The following is an 18,259-nucleotide window of genomic DNA, read 5'->3' as shown; positions in this document are numbered from 1 at the left end:
GGCCCGAATGGAAGAAAAAAAACAAAACAATATGTACCAGGCTCAACCCTTTTCTGCTATATCTAGAACAAACTTTCTGGCTGGAGGATACATGGATACAGTCATGGCCACAAATATTGGCAACCCTGCATTTCTGTCAGATAAAGCCACACTTTGGCTAGAAAATTGTTGCAATTACAAATGTTTAGGCATTCTTGTATTTATTTATTTTGTTTGTATTGGTATGACACAAAAAAGTGGAGAAATAGAAAAGTAAAATCTGATAAATTCCACACAAAACCCCAAATTAAACTGGACAAAATTATTGGCACCCTTAATTTAATACTCGATAGCATACCCCTTGAAAAAAATAACTGAAATCAATCACATCCTGCTCCAGGTCTCCCAGATTGGAAGGGTTCCTTTTCCCAACTGCTATTTTGAGATCTCCCCCCAGGAGCACTATGGGACTGAGATCTGGACTCACTGCTGGCCAATTCGGGTCCTCGCCAGCGCTTTGTCTAAAACCATTTCTGGGTGCTTTTTGACATGTGCTTTAGATCATTGCACAGCCACCCAGAGCAGTGTGTCCGAGCTAACAGGGAGGAAGACCGTTAGTAAACAAAGCAGCCCTCCTCCCCCATCCGAGATCCTCTGTAATCACCGGGCGCCAGCAGGTAATCATTGCAAGCCGTGACCACGAATGGCAGCGCGGGTAGGTTGTGCGCATGGCTCGCACGCGCCCACTACCCGGAAATGCAAAATCACATATACAGTTGTGTTCAAAATAATAGTCAGACATCACTAACCTGATCACTGTTTTTGGTAGAAATTATATTTCTACATGGCAAATAATTTACTAACAGGTGTAGTAGAGTAATAGAAATCCAACAGACCCAACAGTCATGACATGCATGCTGCTGATTCTGTGTAATTGAATCGCTAATTGAAAGGGACATGTTCAAAATAATAGCAGTGTGGACTTCTATTAGTGAGGTCATTCATTCTTTGAAAAGCAGGTGGCAATTATTGCCCTTATTTAAAGGAAGGAAGGCAGCAAATGTTGTACATGCTGGTTACAGTGCATTTCTCTCTGAAATTCTGAGGAAAATGGGTCGTTCCAAACATGGTTCAGAAGAACAGCGTATCTTGATTAAAACGTGGATTGGAGAGGGGAAAACATATAAAGAAGTGCAGAAAATGATAGGCTGCTCAGCTAAAATGATCGTAAATGCTTTAAAATGGCAACAAAAACCTGAAAGACTTGGAAGAAAGCGAAATACTACCATTCGAATGGATAGAAGAATAACCAAAATGGCGCAGACTCAGCCAACAATCAGCTCCAGGAAGATCAAAGGTGGTCTAAAGTTACCTGTGAGTACTGTTACAATTAGAAGACGCCTATGTGAAGCCAAGCTATCTGCAAGAAGCCCCCGCAAAGTCCCACTGTTGAAAAAAAAGACGTGCTGAAGAGGTTACAATTTGCCAAAGAGCACATTGACTGGCCTAAAGAGAAATGGCGCAACATTTTGTGGACTGATGAAAGTAAGATTGTTCTTTTTGTGTCTAGTGGCCGGGGACAGTTTGTCAGACGACCCCCAAACACTGAATTCAAGCCACAGTACACTGTGAAGACAGTGAAGCATGGTTGCGCAAGCATCATGATATGGGGATGTTTCTCATACTACTGTGTTGGGCCTATTTATCGCATACCAGGGATCATGGATCAGTTTGAATACATCAGAATACTTGAAGAGGTCATGCTGCCTTATGCTGAAGAGGAAATGCCCTTGAAATGGGTGTTCCAACAAGACAACGACCCCAAACACACCAGTAAACGGGCAACATCTTGGTTCCAGACCAACAAGATTGACGTTATGGAGTGGCAAACCCAATCCCCGGATCTTAATCCAATAGAAAACGTGTGGGGTGACATCAAAAATGCAGTTTCTGAGGCAAAACCAAGAAATAGAGAAGAACTGTGGAATGTAGTCCAATCATCCTGGGCTGGAATACCTGTTCACAGGTGCCAAAAGTTGGGTGACTCCATGCAACACAGATGTACAGCAGTTCTCAGAAACAGTGCTTATACAACTAAATATTCATTAAGTGATTCAAAGGAAAGCAAAATCTTCAAACATTTTTCAGTTTATATAGTGAATGTTTGAGTTTGTAAAGAAGAATTCAAAAGCTGCTATTTTTTTGAACAGTCTAATATTCACTTTTCTTCAATTTTTTTTAGAGGAACAACACAAATTTGATCTATTTTTCTTCATGTTTTGATTTGGAATAGAATGTGTAGTGTTCCCAATGCATTTGTGTGTATGGAAATAAAAGCTATTAGAAGGATTTTCAGCTTTATTCACTTTTTTCAACACACTGCTATTATTTTGAACACAACTGTATTGCGTACCCCTGCCGCCCTGTAGAAGTATATCTGTTATAGGGTGGCAGGGATGTGGTCAAACATTTGTAATTGCAACAATTTTCTGGGCAAAGGGTGATTATCTGACAGAAATTCAGGGGTGCTAATATTTTTGGCCAAGACTGTAGATTAGATTGATAGATACTGACATTAAAGCCCAATTGAAACTCTCGGCTTAAATCTTAGAACTTGGAGAACATATGAACAAAAGACCTGCAACCTTGGAAATCTGAGAAACAGTTGCCTGATGCCAAAAAGCCCATGAAGCACGCATAGGCTTAGTAGAATGCACTTCAACAGGAAACGGTGGAACCTTGTCTTTAAGACCTTTGATGCCTGAGCCACCAAGAAATGATCATATGAGAGGCTGGTTCCCCTTTACAGGGACTATCAGAAATCACACAGAATGAGTCAGACTTTCTAATAGAAGCAGTGGTTGAGAGGTAAACCAGCACAGCACAAACTTTATCCAGGCAATGGCGGGAAATTTCCTTCTAATGTACAGAGGTTGGACAGGGAGATGTGAATTGAATCTGGTTGAGGTGTAAGACCAAAATCCACCTTGGAAAGAAATGAGGTTCTAGGCCTTAACTACACCTTGTCTTTTTGTAAGATCAATAGAGGTTCTTTACAAGATGAGGCACCAGCTTCAGACAAACATATGGCGGAGGTAATGGCAACAAATAATAAACCTTGTGAGTGAGGGTAGAAAGGAGACTATCTATGATGGGTTCAAAGGACAGTGCAGAGAGAGCCAAATTCAAATTCCATGGAGTAACAAGTGACTACAGGAGAGGCTACATGAACGTTCTTTACCAAAAAAATGGGAGCCTAGCGGTCTCCGGAATAAGAACGCAAGGGCTGAGATTTGCATCTTGATGGTACTTGAGGCCAAATGCTAATCCAGGCCTGATTGGAAAAAGATCAGGATCCTTCATACAGAGTATTTCCTGGGACAAAAGCATCTTTCTTCACACCATGTAAAGTATGCTCTCCATGTGCGATTTTAAACTTTACAAGAGGTAGTTTTAGCAATGTGGAAATTACCAATTCAGAGACCATGTCTCTTAATATTCTTGCCATTAAGACTATGAAGCAGAGTGGTAACCTGGCCCTTGGGATAGTAGGCTGGGTTGGTTTGGAAGAGCCCATGGAATGTCTGCTAGAAATTTGATAAGGCTTACCAAATCCATCTGGTCCATTTTGGAGCTATGAAGATCACCAGAATGACCACAGTCTTGATCCTTAAGGGTCAAAGTGATCTCCTTCAACTTGAGAATAACATCAGTTGATTAAAACTCTTTATTGGTAAGCTCATCCAGCAAGGGCTTGAGGGATGCCCTGACACTCAAAATCAGCCTTTGCAGACGGTGGCTCAGAAGTCACTAGTGGCTTTTCTGTTCCAGAGTGTTACTGTAACACACATTACGTGCATTAGCCCATCACAGAGCCATTCATTTTGACAAGACAACACAGCTTCAACGCACAAATACTGCAGCATGCTAGTGCATTGTCAAAAATGGTACATTTTCCATTATTTTGGATGTTTTGGTGTATTGCCAGTCCACACATTCGAATAGGTTGCCTTAAACCACAAGTTAATGCAATGCACCAGGACTCCAAGGTCTGAATGGGTCCCTACAGAATCTGCTGGGGAAGGAGTAGAAGTGCACTTTTGGTCTTTGCAATCAGAGTAAAAAAAATGAGGCTATTTAGGTCATAAATTCCTGCATGACTGCAATAAAAGCTTTAGCCAAGAGGGCAAAGAATCCAGCCAAGGAGAACTCCAAAGGCAGAAGAGACTACAAGCAGAGGACACCATGACTCCAAGCTGCAGACATCAGCACCAGAGGTGGATGTGCTGCAATCATTCCCCAATCCGTTAGTAGAAATTGCTTGGGCACCTGGTACAGTGGAGACCGAATTGAAACAAAAGCAAATAAATTCTTGAAAATCTGGCTGATAGGGGGACAGAATATACCCTGGGCTAGTCTACATTTTGTCTGCCAGTGTGCAGTCCTCCTGTTGATGCTGAATACCGTGACTTTGTGTCCCTCAATGGATAAGGAAAAAAAAAAAGATGTTTAATGTCTTTCTAAAGCACTTCATTTTCATTTTTTAAAGCAGCCACAGCATCAGTAGAAAAGCCTGTTTCTCACATGCTGTAGAGGATCCTTGCTCTGTGTAGGAAAGCAGTGGCCTGCTGAGTTAGACCTATAGATCTGCAACCAACAAAGATCATGCTCCCAGGTGATTGGAGAGCTCCGGGTCTGACTCAGCAGGGGCATGTCAAACCTCTGTAGAGAGGCCACTACTTCCACATAGAAAACAAGGGTCCTTACCTATGCACATCATGCTGGCAGGGGTCATGCTTTCTAATCATGCTGTGGCTGATTTATTAAGAAAACCAACCATACGACTTTTGTCTGATGCTTCTGGAATTTACAGTATTTAGCCAACTTAAACTAAAAGTCCAATTGGGATTTAGGTAATCTTCAGAATATTGGCATGACTGTAAATTAAGTCTATGATGGCCACACAACAGTGTGATCATAGCTCTTATGATCCAACATCACAAATGTATACAATGGATCATGTATGTACAGTATTAGTTCTCTGTAAATACTCACCAAGGTGTCGCTGTAGGAAAGCTAAAGTTACATTGATAATAATGTCCATCCCCACATATGGATCAATTTCTCCCTTTAACTTGAATATTTTCCCTATCAGGTAACCAGTGAGGAATGTGAAGTCAGGGAAGCTCTGATGTACACTGCCCCTGTAGAGGGAAAAAGAACAAACCCATCAGACAAACTGAAAGAGCTCACATACTAGCATGTCATTGTAATCAGCATAGTATTGTTAAACTGGCCATACAGGTAACAACCTGACAGTACAATCCCTGTTAGATTTACAGAGAATTATGTAAGGGTACTGTCTTCAGAATCCATTTAACTCTTTGAGGCAAGTTCTCACACTAGATGGTTGTTGGTAAATCTAACACAGATTATAAAATCGGATTGTAACATGGTCATCTTAAAAGGAAACTTGTAACTAGGACTGTACTCCTGAAAATGGGGTTTTTGCACTCACTGTAACATCCTTTTCTCTGAATTCATTGAAGGACACAGCCATAGTTATGACAGGTGGATTTGAGGTTGCCACCTACAGTTGCAAATCCATTGTGAAGTATGGCTGTGTCCTTCAATGAACGGATGAGATCATGGGATTTCTGTACTCACCGTAAAAATCATTTGCTCTGAGTCCACTGAAGGACATAGCCATACTTCATGATGTGCTCCTGTAGGTGGCAACATTAAGCCCATCTGAAGTATGACTAATGTCCTTCAATGAACTGAAGAGAAATACTGTTTGTTTGACTATCTGTTCTTATCCCTTTCAATGATCTGGAGCAAGCAAACAGCTGATAATCAGACTGAACTGCATATACCCATCCAGCTTGCTTGGTATCTGCCTGGATACATAATGGGCAGGTGTATATGTATAAATCTGTTAAAGGACAAGTTCACCTTTTGACAAAAAATAGTAAATGCAAATTTTTTTTACAGGTAAAACATGCATTTATTATTGTTTGTTGCAGGAGCCTGTAAGGCTAGGTTTACACCTATACAGTTTGCATTTGATCCATTTCTGCAGTGCATTTTTGCCACGTTTTCAATGCGTTTTGTGTTTTTTTTTTCTTGTTGCTAGGCAGATTAAAACGCAGCAAAACGTACTACATGCTTTTCTGCAGCGTCTACATTGAAGTCTATAGAAACAAAATGCAACTTTTTGCATTTAAAAAAGTCACTGACACGCACCGGGTGAAAACGAAGAGATGTGAGTGTGTCCCATAGGAAATCATGTTAAATGGACTGTAGCGACCTTAGCCTAAGACCTGTCAGTATATCTGCTTGCACATAGGGGACGTACAGGCAAGCAGATATACTGACAGGAAGAATCAATGAACTACCACGGTGCTCCACAGCACTGTGGTATTTCATTGAGGACTACAAGCTGACAGCTGCTAAGGCTGCCAGGACTTGTAGTTCATTCATTCACAGAACGCTGTGAATGAATGACACGGCTGTGTGGGCGGGGGCTGCAGCATTGGGAATATGTTACATGTTCCACCCTAAAAACAGGTGGAACATCTAACATGTTCCCAAAGATAAATTTTAATCCCTTGGCGTTTCGTCACATCCGGACTTTTTCAACAGGGATATGCAAGATCCCTGTTGAAAAAGTCCGGATGTGACGAAACGCGTCCGGGGCACGTGACGTGGTGACGTATTGCCGTTTTCCGGAAGTGCCGTGGCGGCCATTTTGGGTTCTGGAACACGCGGTTGTTCCAACCCTGGATACTTCCATTTTTGCCTGGCTCTCCTTCAGAGTGGTATGGTGATTGTAAAGAGTTACCGCTAAGGAGGGGGGTCTCTTCTTCTGGATTATTTCACTATATGGAAGCTGGTTTCATCAAATTTATATGTCTATGGGAAAAGGTTGTAGAAGATGGGAGAACAATGTTTGGAGGCTTTCTCATCTATATTATGGACCCTATGCTGATTGTATTTATGTTGGGGTAATTATGCACTCTTTATATTGTGTGCAGTAGAATTACTAATTGAAGTATTAGAGTCCAGAGTTTTCACGTTTGCTGTGGCACTTCTGTGTATCTGCATGTGACACGTGTGGCACTTTATTTTAATAATTGGGGTAATATACTATGTTGAGATTTTTTCTTTGAGGTATTTGAAGATTTTCTGAAGCACACCGCTAATTTGATTTAGGAAGAAAAGAGCTATTGGGAAATCACGTGCAAGGATCCTTTTTGACTTTTGACTTTTTGGACTTTAGGTGTATGGGACTTTACATTTATATCTTATTTATTTATTTAAGTTTGCTTATTATTATTTTTATAATTTTTGTACTTCAGGGGAAGGAATGCTAAGTAACTTATTGGGTTTTTTGTAGAGGATTTGAGTGCTAATTTTTGTATTTGTCTACTCCTCTCACTGACACCAATGATGTGGCACTACTCCTCCCACTGCAAAATTACAGTTATGAAGTAGCAACGAAAATAATTTTATGGTTGGGGGTCACCACAACATGAAGAACTGTATTAAAGGGTCGCGGCATTAGGAAGGTTGAGAACCACTGATCTATAGGGTTTACATAGAATGGTCCGAAAAAGAGAAAATATCCAGTAAGTGGCAGTTGTGTGGACAAAAATGCCTTGTTGATGTCAGAGGCCAGATGAGAATGGGCAGACTGGTTGCTGCAAAATTCAGATGGTAGGATCAGAATATGGTGTAAACAACATGAAGGCATGGATCCATCCTGCCTTGTATCAATGGTTCTGGCTGGTGGTGGTGTAATGGTGTGAAAGATATTTTCTTAGCACTAGCAAGGTTTACCTAATAAAGTGGCTGGTGAGTATATATGGCCAGCATTAAGTGCTAGACTAAATGTGGCAGGGGTGTTCAAAGAGCAGGGGGCACTTGATGATTTGATAACCTGTTGTGGGCCACAATGAACTATGGGGTCTTAACACCCCCCAAACCACAAATGTAAATGAGCCCTTACTGTCCTGAGCCCCCTATAATGCTGATGTACTGCAGTTTACCCACACTGTGGGTGCAGCACAGTGCACCTGCTGCTTTCCTGCGGGTCCATTGCGCTTTGCCATAGACTTATATCTGGCAGATGCGGTGCACTTTCTGAAAGCACACCAAAACTCATGCATTCAGGATCTTTGGTGCACTTTCAGAAAGCACACAGGATATAATAGAAGGCTATGTCTCAGTGCAGCTAACCTGCAGGCACACTATGATGCACCCATGGATCGGTGTGAATGCAGCCTAATAGTTGTTAACCCTTTAATAGGTACTAACATGCCCATTGAAAAAACTATTATGCCCAGTGAATGTGTTGTTCGATAAAATGACCTTCTTTTCCTCTTGCAGCTGCTGCTGGTATCACTGTCCAGGGTGCTAGAAAGTATTAGAGTTAGAGTGCAGTTGGTATCACGCCTTGGACAGAAGTCAGTGCTACAGAGGAAGCATCGGTTTATACGGCTCCTGCTCCCTTCACGCCTGCCTACTTCCTCCGCTACTGCCACTGACTCATTGCACTCTGATGCTCTAGGGATGAGAGATTGCCAAGCCTTGATCACGGTCATTGGGTTGCCTACTCCAGGCATGAGCTTCCCTGGTTTGAGGTCCGTGGCCACATCAGAGGGCTCCGTGGGTCACATGTGGCCTGGAGGCCACAGTTTGAGCGTCCCTGTCTTATGCTATTCAAGACAACTAATCTATTATTTTTTTTCTGCATACAGTATGTGGCATGGTGGAAACAACAAAATAAAGGCTCCTCCATCTATCACTCACAGTGAATGAAACCTAAAGGACAAAAGATTTTGGGACTAGTCATCCTCTCTCCATTATAATCCAGTGTTACTCAGTATCAAGGCCTGCACTTTGCATCTCATTCATAAAATGCAGGCCACTTAAAGTGTAAACCCTTACACAGACTCAGTGAAGTGACTGGCCTCAGGTGATACACAAATATCAAACATCCTCCTACATAAGTTGCACCGGTTTATCTGTAGTCTTCTCTTCTCTAGAGCCTTTCAAAGTCCAGAATTTTTACAGCTTGTCTGAGCTTTCAGAAAGAATGGGGTGGGGAGCTGAAGTTGCACACTGCAAAACTCAGTGAGGAGAGCTTAGGGCTGATTGGAGGGAAGAGACATAGCCCTTCACACAGCACACATGAACAGAGCTGAGACTTTCAATCAAAGGCTGTGTACTGGAGGTCCCTCCCTTGTCACCTTTTTTCTCTTGCTGTCATGAAAACTTGTGAGATGTGACCCATGTTGATGGCAGAGAAATGAGGCAGCAGACAAATGCTCTGGATTGTGACAAGTACAAACTATAGAGGGATATGCTTTGTTCATATTTCATGTCAAAGGTTTACACCCACTTTAATACAGCAAGTCGGTAATGTGGCCTTGAGATGTGGCATATACAGGCTCTCATCCAATGTTTTTAACTTCCAATTTTATTGCAATTGGCTTGATTTGGACTTCCCAAGCTAGCAGTGCACAATGTACATATAGAAGCATAACACCGGGCTTTATAAATATGCAGAGCTCTTTTTTTTGCTATTGCAGGTCAGTACATATCTGCAGGGGCTGTAAACATACTTGATGGTAATCATCTTCCTCTCCACGCTGGAGGAATCCATCTTCTTCATAATCATGACATTTTCCACCCACTGGAACTTCTCTGAGTTGACAAATAAAACTGGCTGGTGGATTGTTGTGAAGATTTCGTCTCTGAGAGAGAACATCCAGGAATCCAGAGCTACACCACATCTACAACCACAAGCAGACAAAATATCAACATGTAACTAGATGGCTTCTTGTATTAGGAACACAGGTTCTCATCTTTTTCTGAGTTGTGACACCACAGGCTATCCCCACTTCAGTCTATCATAAATGCTGCTGCCAGACTCATCCACCTTACTAACCGTTCTGTATCTGCCACCCCTCTCTGCCAATCCCTCCACTGGCTTCCAATTGCCCAACGAATAAAATTCAAAACGCTAACACTGACGTATAAAGCCATTTATAACTCTGCCCCAAACTACATCACTGATCTTGTCCCCAAATATCACCCAAACTGTACTCTCCGCTCCTCACAAGACCTCCTACTCTCTAGCTCCCTTGTCTGCTCCTCCCATGCTTGTCTCCATGACTTCTCCAGAGCTTCCCCCATCCTCTGGAACTCCCTACCCCAATCCATCAGACTATCGCCTACTCTACTCACCTTTAGGCGCACTCTGAAAACCTCTCTCTTCAGGGAAGCCTACCCCGACCCCAGCTAATACTGAACTCCTCTACTCCTCCTACCAGTCCATCCCCCACAGCTATTTCCTCCTGTACCACTATCCCCTCCCTCCTAGATTGTAAGCTCCAAGGAGCAGGGCCCTAGAACCCCTCTTGTATTGAATCGTATTGTTACTGTACTGTCTCGCGTACTGTCTCCCACCATAATTTAAAACGCTGAGCAAACTATAGGCGCTATATAAATCCTGTATAATAATAATATAATAAGAAATGGAATTATCTAAACTTCATTCCAGAGGAATCTGGAAGATGCAGCTCCAGCCTAACTGCTTTCTTTTAAAAAAAAAGTGTGCTGTCCCTTTAAATCATAAATATATGATTATAGTGCAAAATAAACTAAATGTAAAATATTGTAACACAATTCAAGTATAATATAAATCACACCAAAAGTTCATATACATAAATAGTCCAAAGAAGTGACAAAAGTGCTCCGTGCTTGTAAACTTCTTCACAAAAAGTGCTGAGTGTGACGACATCACATTCCGGCATGCCAGCTGACATTGCGATTGGATGTTTTTATGATAAACTGCTTGTATTTACCTACCTTATGTAAGTGCAATACTTTTATAAATAAATGGAAGTTTACGTTTACTGCACCATGAGGCTTCTCATTTATGATTTACACGTGACTGCAGTGAGCGACATTTGAGACTAAGGCTGCTATTTGGTTTGTCTACATACTTCATCGATGAGGTCACTTAATCTGCTGAGGGTCTGACAGCGAGAATGCCAACCTGGAGTTCGGATTCAATCGCTTTTGATCTGTGTAATTCAAGACCACCTACATTTGGTAAGAGGCCCCTTTATTCTTTAACCACTTGCCCTCCAGAGGATTTACCCCCCTTCCTGACCAGGCCATTTTTTGCGATATGGCGCTGCGTTATTTTAACTGACAATTGCGCGGTCATGCAACGCTGCATCCAAATGAAATTTACATCCTTATTTTCTCACAAATAGAGCTTTCTTTTTCGGTGGTATTTGATAACCTGTGCGTTTTTTATTTTTTGCGCTATAAACAAAAAAGACCTACAATTTTGAAAAAAAAAACTTTAATTTTTGCTATAAAACATATCCAGTAAAAACATTTTAAAAATCAGAATTCGTCATAAATTTAGGCCAAAATATATTATGCTACATGAGCACAGGAGCACTTTTTGTGAAGAAGTTGGCAAACACGCAGCACTTTTGTCACTTTTTTGGACTTTTTTGAACTTTTTGACTTGGTTTCTTATTGGTCTGATTTATATTATACTTGAATTGTGTTACAATATTTTACATTTAGTTTATTTTGCACTGAGTGACGGATTGGCTATTTATTTGCAAGAAGGTAAGGCTGGAGTTCCGTTTTAAACAGCCTTCCCCAATAAATAATGGGGCTCAGTTTCAGTAGGTGCAGGTCAAATAGATCATGACGGATGGATGAATGGACTGTAACAACATCAACATCTCAAGGGTTTCTTAATTCCAAAAGCCTGCAGAAAACCTGGTAAGACAGAGTCATGCCCTTACCTAAATCGTGAATCCCTCCCAAGTGCTTTGATTGCTGTAGCTGCCCCAAAGGAGTGTCCCACTGCTGCCACTCTCTGTACATCAATAGAGTCCTAAAAGAGAAGAGTCACACTTGTAAAAATGTCAACCAGAAAGAAGCTTTTGTTAGTGTTTTCATCATGTAATTCAGGCTTTATCAACCAGCAGCTTCAGAGCTTTGTGGAAATAAGTCCATGTTTTTCCTGCCAGATTACCTGCAGTGGGTATAGAAAAGAATCACCCCCCTTTAAAATAATCATATTTTGTTGCTTTGCAGCCAGAAATGAAGACAGACACAGCTTTTGTTTAATCTAGCTGTATAACATTATAACTTATAATATCCAAGTGAAAGATATAACACCATCATGTCAGAATTTTTTTTTTTTTTAATTCAAGGAGGTCAATTGCAGGCCAAATGCACCTGTCAATGAATTCTGAATGATCTCAAAAGAGTGACTGATTCCAAAAGCAGCTGCATTTGTCCATCAAATTTGTCGACGGTGGTCCTACGTAGGAAGCTGCTCGTATAATTCTTTATGTACAGTAAGTGCCTATGCCTCCAATTTACCCACCTTTAACAGTAGCCAGTCAAAATTGGATGGTAATGTGTTGGTTACTGATTTTCCAGCATTGATATCCAGCACAAGGTCCAGAGCCCGGATGCATTCATCCACCCTCTTCTGTACCTACAAATAAAAAGCAGCCAAGGATAATAGATCACAAGAATACATTTATAAAAGAACATAGCACAGGTATAAAGATAACAATTAGTAAAAGATCCTCCCTCTTTCACATTGTAATATAATGTGTGTAAAGTTAGCAATGCTCCCAGAAGTATTCAGTATAAATGCACACAATTAATTACTGGCTTCATTTTCTAAAGATCTATCTGAGATTTATCTATTGGTTGACTCCTCTCTCATTCACTGATGGCAATGAAGTTTGAGGGCCTATTCACACTTGTACTTTAAAAAACATGATATACACTTTCTTGAAAATGCATGTTGTATTTTTATTGTGCTTTTAATGCATTGTGCTACAAATTAGTGCAAAGCGTAGTGCATTTTATCCCCCTCAGGCGCCTAGGAAAAAATGGACTTGTGACTCAAAAAGCACACTAATAAAAAAACATGTTGCGATTTTGGTGCGTTTTTTGTGCACTATCATTGACTATAATGTAAGGTGTGTTGGGAAGAAAATGCACAGAAGATGCAGCAAGCAAGACATTTCAAAAGTGCAGCACAAATTTTCGAACAACAACGCCTTGATATGAACAGTTTTGTATCACTTAATAGTGATTAGCTCTCATGCGCTGGCTCAGTATCTAGCCTAGTCAGTGCTTCCACATCAGAGCTAACAAACTCATTTACTATTTATACACTGACACTAATTGCAATTTAAAAAGCCACAAATGTGGGACATTAACTGGCATTTTAACCCGTGTGTGTCACCTTGTGTGTCTGTACCAAGGCCAAACATGCCAGGATATGTAAACTTTTGATTCGGGCCATTTGGGTGATTTCTGTTATCATTATGATTTAAAAAGGAGCCAAACAGCTATTTTATAATAAATGGCTTCATATGATCATCATCCTTCAATAAAAGAGCATTTTTTGGCATGATCAGTCATATTTTCAATATCAATGCCAAAATTTCACAATTTCTGCCAGGGTATGCAAACTTTTGAGCACAACTGTATGTAATTAAATGACAGAAAGTGTTTCAGTCCGCTGCCTTCAAGTGGATGACTTTTCCATGTCCTCCTTTCCAACAATCTCTTACCTGCTCAAATCGGAGTGGGAATTCATCTGAGCCTGGTTTCGGAGTCTTGTTATAAATCCACACCTCCTCCAGAGTGTCACACTCCTCCTCACAAGCGTCAGTAGAGGACCTCTCCCGGAAATAAAATGTTGCAGATGCAGATTCATCTCTGTTAAGAGGTAATCCATCAAAGAAATTAACCACTTGCCTACCGGGCACTTATACCCCCTTCCTGCCCAGGCCAATTTTCAGCTTTCAGTGCTGTCGCAATTTGAATGACAATTGTGCGGTCATGCAACACTGTACCCATATGAAATGTTTATCATTTTTTTCACACAAATAGAGCTTTCTTTTGGTGGTATTTAATTGCCACTGGTTGTTTTATTTTTTGCGCTATAAACAAAAAAGGACAAAAATTAAAAAAAAAAAAAAAAAAAGTTTCTTTGTTTCCATGAGACACATAGAGCTGCAGTTTGGCCCAGCCACAGGCTCTCTCTTCATTGACTTACTGGCTGTGATTGACAGCAGTGGGAGCCAATCAGGAGAGAGAGACCCAGGACAGCTGAGGCTCCTGTGCACATTGATGGATTGAGAGGTGAGTATAAGGGAGGAGATGTGCGAGAAGCAGTATATAGAATGTTTATACCTCCATTAATATAATTAAAATAAAAAAGCCTTTACAAACACTTTAATACTTTAGCAACCTATAATGCTCAGCTAATGTCACTGTTATTTTTTTTTTTGCTAAGGCAATAAACACAGAATGAATAATATAGGTAAGTGTTTTGTGATGAGATACTCAATGGGATGCTTCCAATGAAAATATGCCTAAAACAAAGGAGGCACAGCAAAATTAGAGTATAACACTAGACTACTAGAAATATACATATATATACACCTCCCTTGCTAGCAGAATGGCTTTACCTAATTAATGCAAATGTACCACTTTTTACATTAACGTATGAGCTTAGAGGGACTACAGAACAGTTTGATAAAATCTGGGTACATTGGATCTCCTCCCTCCGCACACTTCTCCTATTACCCCCTGGTGAGACTTCCACGTAAATGTTTTTCTTCTCTCTCCCATTACTTGCAATATATCCCTTTTAATTCAGGTTAACATGATGGCTTCTTGTTTGGGACACTGTGGACTGTATGCAAATGTCCAGACTTTTCCAGTTTTTCTATTGTAATGTTTACTTTATTGTTCATTTTTGTATTACCTTTATTGTAAAATGTAATTAAAATTACTGTTTAAAAAAAAAAAAAAAAAAAAAAGGATATATACATATACAAAGTACATTTTCAAAACAGGCAGTATATAGAAGATATTTAATACTTGCATAACTAACTTTAGTGTACAATGCATTTGAAATTGTACTGCACTACATTGAAGAGGCACAGCTCTGTTCTTTCCAGGTCTGTGCAATAATCCAGCAATAAACATTTCCTGCACTTTACCTTTGTGCGGGTATACTGTACACACCTGCATTCAAGAGTTTTGGCGCTTTCAGAAAGAGCACTAAACCCGCAGGATATAATAGAAGTCTATGGCTAAGCACAGCAAACCTGCAGGAATGCTGCAGGTACACTGCACTGCCCCCGTGGTGTGGGTAAACCGCAGTGCATCAGTGTGAAAGCAGTCCTATACTATTATGCCCAGTGTATTGCTGCACATTGACCTAAAGATCTCTTTCCTGCTGCTGGCACCATTCTGGAGACCACTAGCCGGGATAAGAGGTGGAGTGCAGTTGGTATGACTCCGCACGGAACATGAGTCAATGCTATACAGAAGGCATCGGCTTATGCAGCTCTTGCTCCCTACTACAGCTCCAACATTACAAGTAGTCCCTCTGCATTGCACTTGGTTTTATGCTCTGGGATAGCAGGTCCCAATCTACCAGTCCCATGGCTGCAGTCTACTGGTAGATCACAATCTACAGGTTGCTGACCCCCGCTTTAAGTCATAAAAGAAAGTTTGTTGCAGAAGTTTATGGCAAGGGGGGACTATAGGAACCAAAAGCCCTCCACTGAACTAGTGAATATAATACAAGGGTCTTCTTAGAACGAAAAAGTATTCACACGTCTCTATTCATCGCAAAAGATAGGACTATTACTTTTTCCAGGATAGTGGGCAGAGCCATACAAATTGTTCTTTCTTACTCTGTTGGCTAACTGTACATCCAGAAACACAGATGTGTATGTTACAGTCATAAACACATTTTTCCAGATAGTACTGTATTCCATCTATAGTATCTTCTAAATGCATCCACTTACCTATGTTCAACTGCGGCAACTATAAAGCCCTGCGATGCCAAGCCGATACAGATAGCTGAATACAACGTTCTGAAAGGATACACCAATTTTAGCAGTTTTTATTGGTACAGACACTTTACCAGCAAAAACAAGAAACAGTAATAAAGAAAATGCATTATGTTACTATTTTGTTTACGTTGAGGTCTGAAAAATTAAATATGAAAATGTTTTAAAAATTGCAGACCATTTCCTCTTTACCTTACATCTGATGTAGTTGTGGTTACCTGAAAGCTCCAAGCCCATGGGAGAATATGACCAGGGGGTATCTTTCTCCTGGTTTGAATGGTGCGTTCAGCTTTGCCGGACATTTCACAGAACCTGCATGTAGAACACAAAGTACATGAATGCCGAATGGCCATAAAAAAATTGGACACAACTGGGGCTTGTTTAATAAAGAGTGCACAAAGTTAAGCACTAACTGTAACGTGCAACAAACAGTAGTAACCAAATCAGAATGCAGACAAATCAATACAAGATGGATTCTCTCTGGTCGCGCCATCTTCCACTTTGCATTCTTGCTCATTACATTATTTTACTGAATCAACCAATATGTGCCAACTTCATACACATTCACAGCTCAAACTGCCTTTAAAGTAAAATTTTACTTTTGTAAATTGGAGTTTCACTTTAAATGCAGCATTAATTTGTCCCAATGAAGGTAAAGTTGGAAAGTGTAAATCATAAAAATATTGTATCACTTTACAAATTGGCAGGTAAACAATTCTATTTAAACCATATATTTAGTTGCTTGTCTGACATAATCTTCAAATATATGTATTTTTTTTTAATTTTGATAGTGTAGTAATGGGTTAAAACTGTCAAATTGTTATGCCCTGCCAGAGATTTCTCTTCACTTTCTGTCCTTAAAGTACATTTCTCCACAGTGCCTGCAGCTACAGAAGTCAGTGAGAGTTTGTTTTTTTCTGTTTTAGAATATGAAAATACTTTAGCCAGTTAACATCCGCCCTATAGCAGTTTTACTGTTACAGGGCGGCATTCCTGTGCAAAATCACAGCACAAACAGATCTACAAGCACCTGCAGATCATCAGTCAGACAGGAAGAACAGAGATGTATCCAGTTCTTTTGTGACGAGGGGAGTTATGAATCGTGTATCTCTACAGAGCTGAGAACATGATCCATCACTTCCCATAGTAAAAACTAAGTGTGCACCAAGCACATAGCTAGGTACACACTTAACCCTTTGATCACCCTGGATGTTAACCCCTTTTTCCAACCAGTGTCATTAGCACAGTGATTAGTGTATATTTTTAGCACTGAACACTGTATTAGTGTCACTGGTTCCCGCAAAGTGTAAAAATGCCCACCGCAATATTGCAGTCCCGCTATAAGTCGCTGATCGCTGCCATTACTAGTATAAAAAATAAATAAAATAAATTCCAGTATATGTACCATAGTTTGTAGACGCTATAACTTTTGCACAAACTAATCAACATACAATTATTGGGATTTTTTTTACCAAAAATATGTAGCAGAATAAATGTTGACCTAAACTTCTAAAGAAATTTGATTTAAAATTTTTTTTTTATTGGATATGTTTTATAGCAGAAAATAAAAATATTGGTTCTTTTTCCAAAATTGTTAGCGGTTTTTATAGCGCAAAAAAGTAAAAATCAAGAGGTGATCAAATACCACCAAAAGAAAGCTCTATTTGGGGGAAACAAAAAGGACATAAATTTAATTTGGGTGCAACGTTGCATGACCATGCAATTGTCAGTTAAAGTAATGCAGTGCTGTATCGCAAAAAATGGCCTGGTCAGGAAGGGGGTAAATCTTCTGGAGGGCAAGTAATGTCCATAGTCTAAGCCCAGGTACACTTTAACACTTTAAATTCCTGTTGAGTTAATATACCTTCACCTTCTGTCCAAAAGACAGAACAGGAAGTCAAAAGAAATCTAAAGTTAGGAAAATTCTCTTTTAAGCTGTCCATACACTTTTAGTTTTTTTTTTTTTTCGAACCTGCGAGTATTGATAATGTCTCTATCTTGTTGTGGGAAAAAAAAAGAGTTTTTCTAATGTTTTTATATGAAGTGGGTTCTGTTATAGGACATCTGAGCCAGATTTTTGGGCAGCAATCCACTTCTGAGCTGATTAGTCGCATTTGCTAGTGGGATTTATAAAGGTTACATAGTTAGTCTGGCTGAAAAAAAAAAAAAGACAAAAGTCAATCCAGTTCAACCATTAAAAGAAAAAAAAGTTATAATCCTATACCCACAGTTGATCCAGGAAGGCAAAACCCCAGCAAAGCATGATCCAATTTGCTCCTGCAGGGAAAAAAAATACCTTCCTGATCCCCCGAGAGGCAATCGGATATTCCCTGGAT

At 40.2% G+C, this 18,259-nt stretch overlaps 1 protein-coding gene across 3 annotated transcripts in view; it reads right to left on the bottom strand.

Moving 5' to 3' along the window:
• LOC149455751 (platelet-activating factor acetylhydrolase-like) overlaps positions 1-18,259 on the bottom strand; it is a 90,509-nt gene that overhangs the window by 5,260 nt on the left and 66,990 nt on the right. For all 3 annotated transcript variants that reach the window (XM_089685898.1, XM_089685895.1, XM_089685896.1), the window contains exons 4-10: positions 16,142-16,235; positions 15,879-15,947; positions 13,623-13,770; positions 12,413-12,526; positions 11,823-11,914; positions 9,609-9,779; positions 5,035-5,183 (exon numbers count right to left, since the gene is read on the bottom strand). In XM_089685898.1, coding sequence (XP_089542024.1) covers positions 5,035-5,183; positions 9,609-9,779; positions 11,823-11,914; positions 12,413-12,526; positions 13,623-13,770; positions 15,879-15,947; positions 16,142-16,235 — 837 coding nt within the window. The remainder of the gene's footprint in view (positions 1-5,034; positions 5,184-9,608; positions 9,780-11,822; positions 11,915-12,412; positions 12,527-13,622; positions 13,771-15,878; positions 15,948-16,141; positions 16,236-18,259) is intronic.

Source organism: Staurois parvus, unplaced genomic scaffold (genome assembly GCF_062004578.1).
Source record: "Staurois parvus isolate SC_StPar_1 unplaced genomic scaffold, SC_StPar_1.0 ptg000388l, whole genome shotgun sequence".
Taxonomy (NCBI): domain Eukaryota; kingdom Metazoa; phylum Chordata; class Amphibia; order Anura; family Ranidae; genus Staurois; species Staurois parvus.
The sequence above is the reverse complement of the archived record's forward strand: the minus strand, read 5'-3'. Positions and strand labels throughout refer to the sequence as shown.